This window comes from Pipistrellus hanaki (genome assembly GCF_964339955.1).
Source record: "Pipistrellus hanaki genome assembly, chromosome: 2".
Taxonomy (NCBI): domain Eukaryota; kingdom Metazoa; phylum Chordata; class Mammalia; order Chiroptera; family Vespertilionidae; genus Pipistrellus; species Pipistrellus hanaki.
In genome coordinates, this window is record NC_140504.1 from 18,933,324 (window position 1) to 18,947,707 (window position 14,384).

Consider the following 14,384-nt stretch of genomic DNA (forward strand, 5'->3'; position numbering starts at 1 on the left):
ATTCATGTCTGTTTATTCAACAAACATTTATGAAGCACCTACTATGTGAAGGTCCTGAGTTGAATGCTGAGCATCCAACCACAAATAAAACACATTTCACAGGCTGATGGGCAAGTCAGGAAGTAAACAGCTCACTGTAATGCAGTGTTGTAAAATAATTGGGAAGGGCCCAGGGGGTTAAGTAATGTAGAGGCTCCCGATGGAGCCTTGGACTCAGGGAAGGACTCTGTGAGGAGGTAGTTCCCATGGGGAATCTCAAGTGATGAGTAAGTAGATATTCATGAGGCAAAGGAAGGGAGGAGGCAAAGGGAAATTCCAGGCCAAGGAGCAGTTGGAGCCAAGGGGCTGAAGAGGATTTACAAACGGCTCTGTGCTCCTGAAGCACAAAGTTCAAGGCAGGAAATGAGAGGACATGAGCTGGAGCTGGGCTAGACAGCAAGGTTTGCCAGGTGAGAAGTGAGAATTCATTGTGTAGGACAAGGATCACGTCAGGCAAGAACGTTTAGCCAGGCAAGTGACATGGTCAGATCTGTAGCTGGAGAAACTGTGCCAAATGAGCGGGGAAGGGATGGAGGTGTGGGTAAGGGGAGGTGGGAGACAGGGGGCAATCCAAGCGAGAGGAGCAAAAGGCCCTTGCAGAAGATGGTGAGGGCCTGAGGACAGCAGACAGCCGGACCAGAGCAGTGATCCTGCACTGCGGTCTCTGCATCCACACAATGCGCTGCTGTTCAGCGAGAAAAAAGAATGATACCCTGAGAGCGTGCTGTGACACGGAGGAACCTCCCAAACCTGCTAAGTGAGAGAATCAGACACAGCCCACATTGCGTAAATTCTGTTTACATGAAATGTCCTGAAACAATAAATCTGCAGGGTGCAAAGGAGATTAGTGGTTTCCTAGGGTTGGCTGTAGGAATGGGATTAATTTCGTAAATGGGCATAAGGAGCTTATTGAGGTCATGGAGATCTTCTAAAATGGGATCTCAAATGATGATGGTTGCACACTTGATACATTTACCAAAAATTATTTAATTGTACACAAAATAGGTAAAATTTTTGGAGTGCAGAAATCACCCCAATAAAGTTTAAAATAAAGATAACATGGTCTCTATTATCAGGGTTCTCTCATCATTGCTGTTTTTCTCTCTCCCTCTATCTTCCTCATATATATATATATATATATATATATATATATATATATATATATATATAAAATATTGCCTTTCAGAAATTTAAAGGGAGAAGGATGGGGCAGTAGCTAGGCAAGTATGGGTTGGAGGAAGCTTATTTTAGAATGGGAGAAATTTGAGCACATTTTGGTGAGAGAAAAGAAGATAGTATGAAATAAGAAATCCAGGAGAAAGAGAGAGGAAGAGGGAGAGAGGGAGAGGGGGAGAGAGAGAGAATGAATGAATGAGAATGAATGAAGTCCAAGAAAGGGCAAAAAGAGACGGATCCAGGGCAGAGTCTGGCTTCAGAGTTATTAAACAGCACATGGCATCCTGTGAACTGGAGGATGCGGATGTGTGCTGTGTCCAAGGGAGAGTGGGGAATTCAGGAATATCCCACCTGATGGACTGAGTGTTTTCCATAAAGCCAGAGGCCAGGTCATCTGCTGGGAGCGACAGACAGGGCTGAGAAGGTTTAAAGGTAGAAGTATCTAGAGAGGCAGAGGAAGGAGAGGAGCGAGGGATTTGGGGGTTGGTGAGATAAGGAACACAGGATGAACACGGTGTTAGGAAGAAAGGTTGCAGAGAGGGTTGATAGTAGGTGGAAATAAAGGGACCAGACACTCAAAGTCTACAAGGACTCCAGCCACAGAGGGAAGAGAGAGCCTGAAAAGGTGGACAGGCAGGAGGCTGTGGGCCACTGTGGAAACAGGAACCCAGACGTCAGCAGGGAGCAGGGCCAGGTTATTTTCAGGAACAAGAGTGCGTAGCTGGGTGAGTAGCTGGATTGGGTGCCCCAGTCGTCAGGGCAAAGCTCATGTACCAAATCCTCTCCACGGCCAGGGTGCTGCTGACGATTGTAATCCTGAAGCAAGAACACTGTCTATCCTCCCCACAAAAGTCAGTCCGTTTTGGTGCAGCAATGGTGGCTGCAGGGGGGCTGTTCAAGGTCATCAGAAGGGCTTTGATGTCCTGACCGTGTTCTCTCTTCCCAGCATGGTGCCTGCGGAACGAGGGTGTGAGTTCTGTGCTGCTGGGGTCCTCCACTCCCGAACAGCTCATCGAGAACCTCGGTGCCATTCAGGCAAGTGCCACAGCCCTTTCCCACAAACTCCTCCGGGGATCTCGTGGTGTCAGTGATGATGTCCCCAGGCAGTGTCCCCTCTCTCCCAGCTCTGTCCTTCATGCCACTGATTCCAGTTGCATGGAAGTCCCTAACAGGCTACTTATTCCTAGATTGGGGAGGGAGGGATGGATGGGGGGGAGGAGGGTGCGGAGGATGACACACACAAAGGTACAAGAGGTAAGAGAACTGTTATAGACATGAATCCAGGAGTGTCCTCTTCTGTTAGCAGGCACTGTTCTCAGACCTCATTTCTCACGATGGCTGGTTTCTGTGAGACAAGGCATTCCAAGATCCAAGCCATGTGACAACCTGGGTTCCCAGAGCCTGGCCATAAACACAGCCTAATAACCTGCTTGAAATGTAGTAGCCCCAGGACATGTCCTATTTGTCCTTCCTGCACATTTACTGCCAACCTAGAGTGCCAAGCCCTCGCAGCGGCTGTATTCCCGCTCCCATCTCGGCACCTGTGATGACATAGTGTAATTGCTGGTCCTCCCTACTGGACTGTAAACTCCTGAGGTCAGGGACCTGTCTCCGTCTTTCTTGCTTCTCATGGATTTCCGGTTCCTAGTAACACTCAACAAACACCTGTTGAGCAAATGTGGTGAATCAGGATCAGCATTCTAGTCTGGACTTCCAGGATCACACCTCCCTGGCAGCAAATTCAGGGGTGCCCGTCCCCCTTCCCTCCTGGGTGGATTGCCTAAGGCCCCAGGCACTGGATGGAGCCTGCAGTGTACTCTGGGGAGCCTGCTGGGGCAGTAGGAGGGGGTGGCAGAGGTGTTCCTGGGAATTCTCTCTGAGGAGAGGGGTGGGGCTTAGTGGCTGGTGGGACCATCCTCCTCCCACTAAGGGCACATCTCAGGCCATGGCCTCCTCCCCTCTCAGCCCTGCTGAGGCCCCAGGAAGAAGCCTGCCCATGACTTGCCATGGCCACCACCTGCCAAACAGGTGTCTTCCTCTTGCTCACTGGGGAACAGAACTATCACAGCTTCTTCCCCATCCACCAATCCCTGAAGCAAGCACTTATCGCCCCATTACCTCTCCCAAAAGAAACAGGTGAAGGTGAGGACCAATCTGATTAAACTTAATTTAAAAAAAAAAAAAAAAAAAAGCCCTAGCCAGTTTGGCTCAGGGACCGAGGTTTGATTCCGGCCAAGGGCACATGCCTGGGTTGTGGGCTCGATCCCCAATAGGGGGTGTGTAGGAGGCAGCCAATAAATGATTCTCTCTCATCATTGATGTTTCTATCTATCCCTTCCTCTCTGAAATCAATAATTAAAACAAAAACAAAAACAAAAACAAAAAAAAACATTTTTCAAAAAGCCCAGAATCTGCTGGGGATAAAGGGTGTGGACTTCCCCACCGGCACCTTTCTTAGGAGTGTGCAGCCTTGTCATCATCCGCCTCTGCTTCCCAGAACCCTCTGAGCCCCACAATTCCTCCCGGATTCTGGGGGTTCTCCTTCATTGCATGGGAAGCCTTCCTCTTGTGAAAGCCCCCCACCGCCTCTCCTTTACACTTGTGCTGGGGCTGGGGGGAGTGGGGAGATAAAGGCTACACAGCCAGAAGGAAATAGGGAACAGTCTGTACACAGAGAGAACTGGAACTCCGTCCAGTGATTTCAATTCCACTAACAGGCACTGAGCACCACGCCCGGCAGAGTCCTGGGCAAAGAACAGGACTCTGTCCTTCTGGGCCCAGGGGCTGGCTGAGCGTGAACAAGGCAACCTCTCTCTGGTTCACTCAGCAGACCTCTGGGAGCCTGCGAGGCCAGGCAGGAACTGATACTGCCCAGCTTTCGGGGATATTACACTCTAGTGGGAGAGGCACATAACAAGAGCATAATTGCAACTGTGAGGAGGACTAGTGAGGAGGGTGTTGCAATAGAGACTACGTGAGAAATGGGTGCACCCACTTTAACCACTGTCCTTGCCAAGGCCCTCTGGGTTCCGTGCGTTCTGAAGCCTGGAAGATGGAGACACAGCATGGGAAAGCCCAGGAAGGAGCATTCCAGACAGGGAGGAGCATTCCAGACAGACACAAGGAACATTCCAGACACAGGGAGGAGCCTCCACACACAGGGAGGAGAAGTGTAAAGGCCCCGAGGAACTGCCAGCCTAGGCCGTGTGGCCAACGTGCAGTGAGCAGGACAGAGGGAGCACTGACGTGGCGAGTCAGGCAGAGGTCCGATCACAGGACACGGAGTTTTGTTCTACACGGAATGGGTCATTTGGGGGTTTTAAGAGGAGGGACATGCTGATATTTGAATGTCTATAGACTACCCTGCTGCTGTGTGGGAAAGGGCAGTTGTCCAGGTGATGTGGCCTGGACTAGCTAGGATGGTGGCCATGGAGGTAAAGTGGGTGGATTCTATAGGATTTGGAAATAGAGACAGGACTTGCTGACAGCCTGAGGATTCCTGTAATGCTACCACATCGTAAATGCTGCCACCACGGGGCGTCAGCATGCCTGGGATGGTAGAGACGCCAAGCCTGGGCTGCCGGAGTACTCCAGGTAGCTGAGGGTGCATTTCAGAGGAAAACAGTCCGTCATCTTCCCAAAGCACCTCCTCCCCAGCAAGGCTCTGGCTGGTAGCAAGATGGATCGCCCATGCTCCAAGGGTAAGAGAAAAGGGAGGCTGCCCAAGCAGGGAGGCTGCCCCCTCAGGTCCACCATCCCCCCTTCCTACTCCCGCCAGCCCAGCAGCTAAGAATTTGCCCCAGGCGAGCTGTGATTGGACCCTTCCGTGGAGTGGGAAGTAAGCTGGGTGGCTGGGGGTTCTCAGCCGCGGAGGGATTGGGTGCCGGACAGAAAGCTGCAGTGCAAGCAGTTGGAAGGCAAGGAAATTTCTAGTGGGCCCAGCAAGGCAGCTGCTCCAAGGGATATGTACGTATTGTTAAATGTGCATACACTAGAGGGCACATCTACTCCAGAGCCTCAAGAGATGGGAGGCTGGAGAGGAGAAACCACAGCTGCAGGCGGCCACCATCTTCTGCACCGGCCCCTATCCCCCCCAATTCTACCTGAAAAGTGGAGTTCCTCTCCCCTTCCACTGCACCAGCCTTAAAGCCCTCGAGGCCCGTCACCCAATCTGAGCAGTTCAGGCTCCGCAGTGGCCCTTCCCATCCAGGGCTCATCTTCCCCGGAATCCAAATCTCCAGCCACCATGAGCCACTGAAGGAACACTGGTCCTCTGCCTGCCAGTGTCCACCACCCACCAGCCCAAATCGCCCAGGTCTCGCTCAACAGTGACCCAGCCCTGGGAGGAATTCCCTAACACCCCACCAGGCCCGGCAACACTAACCAGACCGCCCCTCACCCACCAATTATCCCAGGCAGTCTAACGCCAAGGTTGCAAAATTGGCAGGCAGGCTGTGGGATGCTTGTGTAATTGTAGGTAGAAATGTTTTAAAATAGCTGTCAACATTTTTAAAAAACTGGGCAGTTTCACATAAAACTCTGGATGTATGGTTCCTCTTGAAAATTTAGACCTTGCAACACAACATATATATTTTTTTTCATGTTTTATTCAAGTACTTTTATGGTTTGGGGGTTTTAAATCTCTTATCTGAAATTTATCTTGGCGTAATGAAGCATTTTTTTCCTCACATGGCTAGCCCACTATATTTTAGCATAAAACTTCCAACAAACGCAGCTTCTAGATTTAAAATATATATATATATTTTTTACAGAGAGGAAGAGAGAGGGAGAGTCAGAAACATTGATGAGAGAATCATCGATCAGCTGCCTCCTGCACACCCCCCACTGTGGATGTGCCCGCAACCAAGGTACATGTCCTTGACTGGAATAGAACCTGGGACCTTTCAGTCCGCAGGCCGACGCTCTATCCACTGAGCCAAACCTGTTTCGGCTAGATTTGCAATCTCACTTTAAAGAACACATTAGTTTAGAGATGCCAGAACTGGTGGGAAGTCAAACTCTTCCTTTAGCTTGAGAAAAACATTAATGAGAACCAGTTTTCCAGGTTGAGTAGCTCTGCTCTTCTGCCAGACCCTTTGGGACCTGAGGAAGCTTCTGAGTGAAGACAAGGTCACCCTGGCCAATAGGCTTGCAGCCGAGGAAGGGCGAGGCCGAACCCTCAGAACTGGCTGCCACAATTGTATTTCATCAGTCTTGACACAGGGTCAGGCTATTCCTGTGAAAGTCTGCCTTTGTCCCTGGACTTGTGGAGTAATGTGTGTCCTTGGCCCACTTCTCACAATGAATGCGGGCCCTGGATGACGTCACCCTTTCCCGGGGCTTTAATTAGCATATCCATGGAGATGACTCACAAATCCTCAACTCCGGTCCCTCTACCTGCAAGCAAGCTCCACTGCTGCCCTTCCGCTGCCTGCAAATCATTTCCACATGGGTCTCCCACAGACACCCTGAACTCAACACATCCTACTCCAAACATCTCCTCCCGGGAACGCCAATCTCGGTAATTCACATCATATGTTTCTAGTCATGAGTCTGGAAACCACCACCATCCTCCAAAATGCCCCAGATCCACACTCCTTTTCTCCTCCACTGCCCCTGTGTGAGTTAAGACTCTGTGTCACTGCACAGGACAATAAATTTCTAACATCTATGTCCTTTCAATCTTCTCCAACTCATCCTTCAAATCACCACTAGGTGTCTCTTAGGTTCACTCCCAGCTAACAGGTCCTGAGAGGTTCCCCAATGTCTACTGAATAAAGTCCCCCTCACCTCCCCAAAAAAAGATATGCAAGGCCTTCTGCCCCCTTTACCCCAATGTCTGTTTCTCCTGTTCCTACCACCCCCATACCTCCACCACTCGCACTTGTATCACTCCATTTCTCAGACTTTTCACTTTTTCATGCTATGCCATCCACTGAGGATGCCTGCTAACCCCTGGCCATCCTTCACCAGGGTGCGGACCACCAGTGGTAAAGAATCCTCCTAGTCTCTAAACTGTGCGGTCCGGTGCCGTAGCCTCTAGCCACATGTCCTTCTTTAGCGTATGCAAGGTGACTAGTCCAAACGTGGAGTAAGCATAAAACGCAGATTAGAAAAGCGTAGTTCTTTAAAAATATGCAACGCGTCTTAAGAATTTTCTCTACTGGCTACATACTGAAACAATGTTTTGGCTATAATGGAGTAAAATCGGGTATTGATTTCACGTTTCTTTTCACTTTTATTAATGTGGCCACTGGAAAATCTAAAGTCACCTTATGTGGCTCGCATTATATTTCTACTGGGCAGAACTACTGTGGGAATTATACATTTCTGTTAGCCTTCATTTATATCATTTATCCAGCCGACTGATAATTGTGAGCACTAACTATGGGCCAAGCACTCTTAGGGACACTGGAGATACAGTGAACAAACCAAGGTCCCTGACCTCAAGGAGCTTAGGGTCTGGTGAGGAGGACTTTCCAGTGGTGGTTCTGAAACATACACCAGTCTAGACAACTCTGCCTAATAGTGAGCAGAAAGGAAAAATTTCAGGTACTAACTACATCCTTTGTACTTATGCTCTCAGGTTCTCCCAAAGATGACATCGCACGTGGTAAATGAGATTGATAACATATTACGCAACAAGCCCTACAGCAAAAAGGACTACAGATCATAAGGCAATGAATGCATGAGCCACAGGAGCTGCATGGTTCAAATATCGGTCTATACCGGTACAGAAAGGTGTTCCTAGCAAGTCTTTTAAATCACTTAGCAGCCGCTGCTCAACCTCTAGTGTCCCCGGATTCTGAGGTGTCTGCTGTCGCCACCACTGTGCACCTGAATTATGAGCACATCTGAAAACTCACAACTAAGAAAATCCATTCTATTTTCTTATCGTGGACTGGAGTCACCTATTCTTGCATTGCTCTGTACACTTCATGCTAATGCAATGGAAAGCATATGGCAGGGAAAGGAGTATTACCTTCAGGCATATATTATAACTTAAAGAAGGCTACACAGATAGATCTGTTTTCTCAAATGAACAAAATCCAGATACAATGAGGATTGTGTGAGAAAGAAGAGGCTATGTTAATTTAGAAGTCCTGCTTGGGAAAATAAGCAAAAGCAGTTTTACATTTGTTTTCCTATTTTCACATTCCAGTTGTTAGTAAGCTGCTTCCCTTATCATTTTCAACAAAATAAAATTCCTAGGTATTTGCTTTTGTTACCTTTTAAATATTCAGTGTTGGTTGGCCCCAAAAATGACCCTGTGTAGCAATTTATCCAAAGTGTCTTAGAATTCTAATAATGCTCTACTCATTTACACGTAAAGATAGTAAAAGGATGAACACCCAGTCTCTAATTAGAGACCTTATGGTAAATGTATGCAAGTGAGGATTACACTATTACACCATTATGGAAGCTTAGCCATTATGGAAGCTTAGCTTTGGATAAAATGTAATGCACCTGCATTACATTTTACAAAGTGTTCATTTTTTACTACGTTTTATGAAAACCTGCTTTATATTTTTGACTGCTTGTAGGCACAACTTCTGCAAGTTTAAATATTTAAGCTTTAAAAATAAATATACACATGCTTGATTTTTGTAAGTAAACCTGTAAAATATCCACAAAGGCAAATGTTTGCTGTTTAATTAGCACTGGGATTTTACAATAGAAAGCTTGTGTTTTTGAGGAGTTAGTAACATCAAAGTAAATCATGGGCTTTGTGAAAAATGTTGTTACTACTCAGCATATGCTGGGTGAATTAACTTGCCCAATGAAAAACAAATGTTAAAGAATTTCCTGAATCTATAATCACGTAATGTGCACTCAACCACATGCATGAAAGCTCACTGCATGAGTTAAAGGGGCCTTGCTTTAATGTACCCGGAAGCTGAGGCCTATCTAGTCCTGCCATTATTGGCTACCTACCCTCATGAGTACTCCACTTGAGAACAATTTTGAGAATATATTGTGTGTACCTATAAGAAAGACATTCCCCCCAACCCCCCTCTTTTTTGGGGTGTGTGTTGGGGGTGATGGTCCTATAACTCTATTTGAACACTTGAGCATGCACAAAATTCTAATTTAGTTTTCTGGCCAGCTGGTCCCAATATATACTAGAAATCATTGAGACTTACAGGACAAATATATTACCAGCTTCAAATGCTATTTTCTGCCATCATTTCCAGGTAATTTCATGGTTAAGTTCTAAATCTCAAGATGTTAATGTTAAATACCAAGAAATTTCCTTTTTGGTTACTACTACCTGTATTCAATTAAGGAAATAGTTTGGGTTTTTGCCCCAGAATATCAAAAATGGAAATGGATCATTTTTATTGTCATTGTACATTCAATCAGCCCAGTGAATACTTACTGTATGTATAAATGTGCTGAAGTTGTCTAATTCAAACCGAAATCCAACTTAATTTGCATAAAGTAATAAAAGCATTTTGTGCATTTAATCTCACAATTAGTTTTTATCTGAACTTTCTTTAACTATAAGGATGGATATAGATAGATCGCTCAAAAAAAACAGGCATTAAGATTCATTTAATAAAAATGATGTTGCAGGTAAGCTGCATTGAGTGATACCTAACAGAAACAGCAGTGATTAAGATTTGAACTGCAATTCATACTTTCTTATTAATGGAGCAAATGATTAGTTACTAAAGATATCATTTCTCATTTGGTTTCAGAAATACTCCACACTAAAGGTTAAAGCTTCTCAAACTCATTTAAAAGAGCCTGCAAATTAAGCAAAATAAGCCTGTCAGAGAAAGACAAGTATCACATGATCTCACTTATATATGGAATCTAATGAACAAAATAAACTGATCCAGAGACACAGAAGCACGGATAGACTGTCAAATCTCAAAAGGGAAGGTGGGGCTGGGGACAGGGTGAGGAAGATATTAACCAGGGAACTCATAGGCATATATGCATAACCCATGGACACAGATAACAATGTGGTGAAGGCCAGAGGGGGGTGCAGATATGGGGTAAAGGAAGTCCATGGGATTAAAGGTGGATATCTGTAATACTTTCAACAATAAAGATGAATTTAAAAACCCAACAACAGCCGAAACCGGTTTGGCTTAGTGGATAGAGCGTCAGCCTGCGGACTGAAAGGTCCCGGGTTTGATTCCGGTCAAGGGCATGTGCCTTGGTTGCAGGCACGTCCCTGGTAGGGGGTGTGCAGGAGGCAGCTGATTGATGTTTTCTCTATTATCGATGTTTCTGACTATCCCTCTCTCTTCCTCTCTGTAAAAAAATCAATAAAATACATATAAAACAAACAAACAAACAAAAAAACCCAACAACAAATATAAACATTATTGCCTGTGGGGACAGCTAACTTTTTTTATATGCAAGCCATCTGTTATGGTAAATTTACTAGATAAGAAATTTATTTCATAATTGTATCCTTAAGAAAAATTTCCATGCATTCTCATTGTATTTTCTATTTTAGAAAGAATTCCTTGGGAGAGAACATACCATTCCTAAGAGTATCCTGGGTAGCAGCCATACTAAAATCTCAGCCAAGGGAAATGAAAACTAGAAACCCTGTGCCTAACTTCTCACTTTACGAACCGTCACTTCATCATCATCATTAAGCATGCCAAGGGTGTGCAGAAGATAGCAGAGCTATCATTAAGGTAGATAGCAGGCCATCTTCAAGACCATCCCTCCTGGGCAAATGAGGAAACCAACCCTGGAAAGATAGAAAGGTTTGCCCAAACTCACACTGCTGGTTGATGGCAGAACCAGGCAAGTTATTTTGTTCAGTGTTGTTTTAGGTACAATTTTCTTTTTTGGCTTTAAAGCTTTGTAAAAAAAAAAAAAAAAAAAAAAAAAAAAGTAACTGTGTGTGAATTTTTAAGGTAAAAACAAAACAAAACTTGGGTATGAATCCAAATTCAGTTAAGATGGAGAAAGGGCCGAGACTGGTTTGGCTCAATGGATAGAGCGTCGGCTTGGGGACTGAAGGGTCCTGGGTTCGATTCCAGTCAAGGGCATGTATTGTACATTGGTTGCAGGCATATCCCCAGTAGGGGGTGTGCAAAAGGCAGCTGATGGATGACTCTCTCTCATCGATGTTTCTAACTCTCTATCTCTCTCCCTTCCTCTCTGTACAAAATCAATAAAATATATTAAAAAAAAAAAAAAAAGATGGAGAAAGGTCAAAGAAGCGATACAATTAAAACTCATGAAGGCCAATAAGTAGTGTTTAACCACCTCCATGAAAATTTAAACCAACCACTTAAACAGCACTCCTAATCTTCAATGTCCCTGCTTGGGAATCCAAGCAGGCAAAAGATAATCCCTTCCAGCCCAGAACATGTATTAATAAATTGGTTCTCTCAATATATGTATATCCTTCCATTGTGTCTCCTGAAACAGCATAACTGACACAAATACTGAAAACACAGAAACAAGGTGGGCAGGATAGCACAGCAGGCACATGCTGGCAGAGAAGCCTGGCCTTCTCTCTGTAACAGAACTGCACTGTGCCAGTCACTGCCACACACATATCTGAACAGTGACTCTAAAATGCATTGACAAGTGTAGGAAATTTAAATAATGAGTAATGTAAGACATTGTACTAAAGATGATGTACTTAGCCACATGGTTCTTTTAAGAGTCTAGGGAAAATATAAATTTTAAAAAAAGCAAAGCTTAATGACCCTTAATTAGCAAGACCTTTTACAAGAATTTTAGATAGGAATCCAACCTCCATATTTCAGTTAACTTTAAAACTTGTTTCAAATTATTTTTTCTAAGTTAGAATAATTTATCAAATGGAACCACCAGTATATTTTTACTGTCTAAGAATAATTTCAAGTCAAGGTTTTTATTAAGTTGTAAATGAAGAAACTAAAAATAGGGAAATGCCAAATGTCCCAACAGTTTAAGCCTCTAATTATCACAAGGGGTGTGAAAAAAGGGACTTAATCACTTTATATCCCAATTACAACAAAACCCTTTATTTGACTAGCTCTGAGGGTTTTTTGAGATAAAAATTCTACAGCAAGTTTTTACTAACTAACCCAGATTTATTAGCTCATTGTAATTCTATGTGTCACACAGCCATTTCAAATGATGGGGACAGGACTGGGGAATTTGCAAGAGCAGAGTATTGATAACCTGCATAAAACTGTGGAATTGTAAGTATGTCTATAAACTCGTGCACAAAAATTTATCTAATATAAGGAAGTTTGAAATCATCAGGATGAAAAATACGGTGCCGTAGGAAAAAGTCCGAACAAAAATCAAATTTTGCTTACTTACATTTCTACAAACTATTTTGATTGTTAATTCAAGAGCAACTCTTAAAAGAATACTAAGCTGATACCCTTATTTCACCACCCCATTTTAACTAGATTGCCTTATTCCAATAGCGGCAATTCTTCCCCCATCAATACAGGCACTGCCATCTAGTGGCATTTTTTTACCTGCAATTTAAAAAGATTTACAATTTGGCCCAGCTCTGGTAACAAATAGATGCTGACAGTTTGTCAAAGAGACGTTTTGTCAAGTAAATGCATTTGATACATAAACTCCATGCCACTTGTCAAAATACTTACTGGTTGTTTATAAAAAAAAAAAAAAAAAAAACCAGCTTAAAACATCAAAATAAAACTAACCACTGGCAGTGAATCTCTTCTGGCATCCCCATTCACTATGTAAATACTATCCAGTGATGACACATGAGTAACACATCAAAGAAAAGAACTGCAAACTTCCAGAAGCAATGATGAACTATAATCCTCAACTGAAGGTAATGATGGTCTGGGTCACTGTTCAAGTGTACTCCTCCCTGTGTTCCTTCCAAGTGCTTGGATGTGGCCTATTGAGACACTAACAGCATGGAAATGAAAAATGAACTCCCAATGAATACCCTTCTATACAGTTATAAATAAAACAGCAAGTATTATTTGCAACATTCATCTTAATTTACAAGTGAAAACTAAAGGTTAAAGTTAGGATTAGGAATTAGGAATGTATTTCCTATGAGGTACTATGATAAGAAATTACTGGATGTGGTCAAAGCTAATAGGAATATGAAACCACTATCACCTTTCAGCGATACAGGTTCCAGAGCTTCCCAAACTTTTTCAAATCACAGAACACATATAAAATTATACTATCTGTACACACACTGGTTAAAAAAATGCAAGAGATATTCATATAAGCATAACCAATGGACATAAAATGCTGGAGGGGGGGTGAGGGCATGTATGGGAGTGGGTTGGGGGGGGGCAATGGTAAAATATGTACACATATAATACCTTAATAAAAATAAAAAAGCAAGCCGGGACCGGTTTGGCTCAATGGATAGAGCGTCGGCTTGGGGACTGAAGGGTCCCGGGTTCGATTCCGGTCAAGGGCATGTACCTTGGTTGCGGGCGCATCCCCAGTAGGGGGTGTGCAAGAGGCAGCTGATCGATGACTCTCTCTCATCGATGTTTCTAACTCTCTCTCTCTCTCCCTTCCTCTCTGTATAAAATCAATAAAAAATATATTAAAAAAGTCCCGGTTTTTGGAAAGAATCTTTAAAAAAAATAAAATAAAAAAAAATAAAAAAGCAAGAGATTGCTCTCCACTGGACCACCAAGGGCTGAAGAGAGCAATATTTTATTCCCAATCAATGGGAACATGTGGTCTAAAGGTCAAATTTATTAATGTAAAAATAGGAAAATGCTGACAAGCACTAACATCACTTTAATTCCTTAGAATGCTCTTACAATTCTGGAGCTAAGATCACAAGAATTACTTTGGTCTTTTATGTCCATTATCAGGAGAGGTTCTCTCTCACTCAATACTCCTCCAGTGGCAGAGACCCCGCTCTAAGAAAACAATGATGCTAGTCTCTCAGCAAGTCAGACTAACACGGAGGGTCAAATTAGCATCTGCGGCTGCCCAGGGCCAAGCTGTACAGCTGAGCAGTGTGCTTTAACCCTACAGGACAACTCTCTAATGCCTGAGCACTATTTTTATTTTTTTCTTTATATTTTCCCATCACCATGTATCCCTCCCATCCCTCATCCACCTCCATCTTCCCTTCTTCCCTCCCAGGCACTATTAGGTTATTACCTTGGATGCCTTTTTCTTTTTCTTTTTTTTTTTTTTTAAAGGATGAAAAGAAAGAACTTTTCCACAAG

General features: G+C 44.0%; 1 protein-coding gene across 1 annotated transcript in view; it reads left to right on the top strand.

The window, feature by feature from the left end:
- KCNAB1 (potassium voltage-gated channel subfamily A regulatory beta subunit 1) overlaps positions 1–9,678 on the top strand; it is a 203,153-nt gene extending 193,475 nt beyond the window's left edge. Inside the window, exons 13-14 of the mRNA XM_084873863.1 lie at positions 2,162–2,250; positions 7,802–9,678. Of these exons, the coding sequence (XP_084729989.1) occupies positions 2,162–2,250; positions 7,802–7,891 (179 nt within the window). The 3' untranslated portion in view covers positions 7,892–9,678. The remainder of the gene's footprint in view (positions 1–2,161; positions 2,251–7,801) is intronic.
- The last annotated feature ends 4,706 nt before the right edge of the window (positions 9,679–14,384 follow it).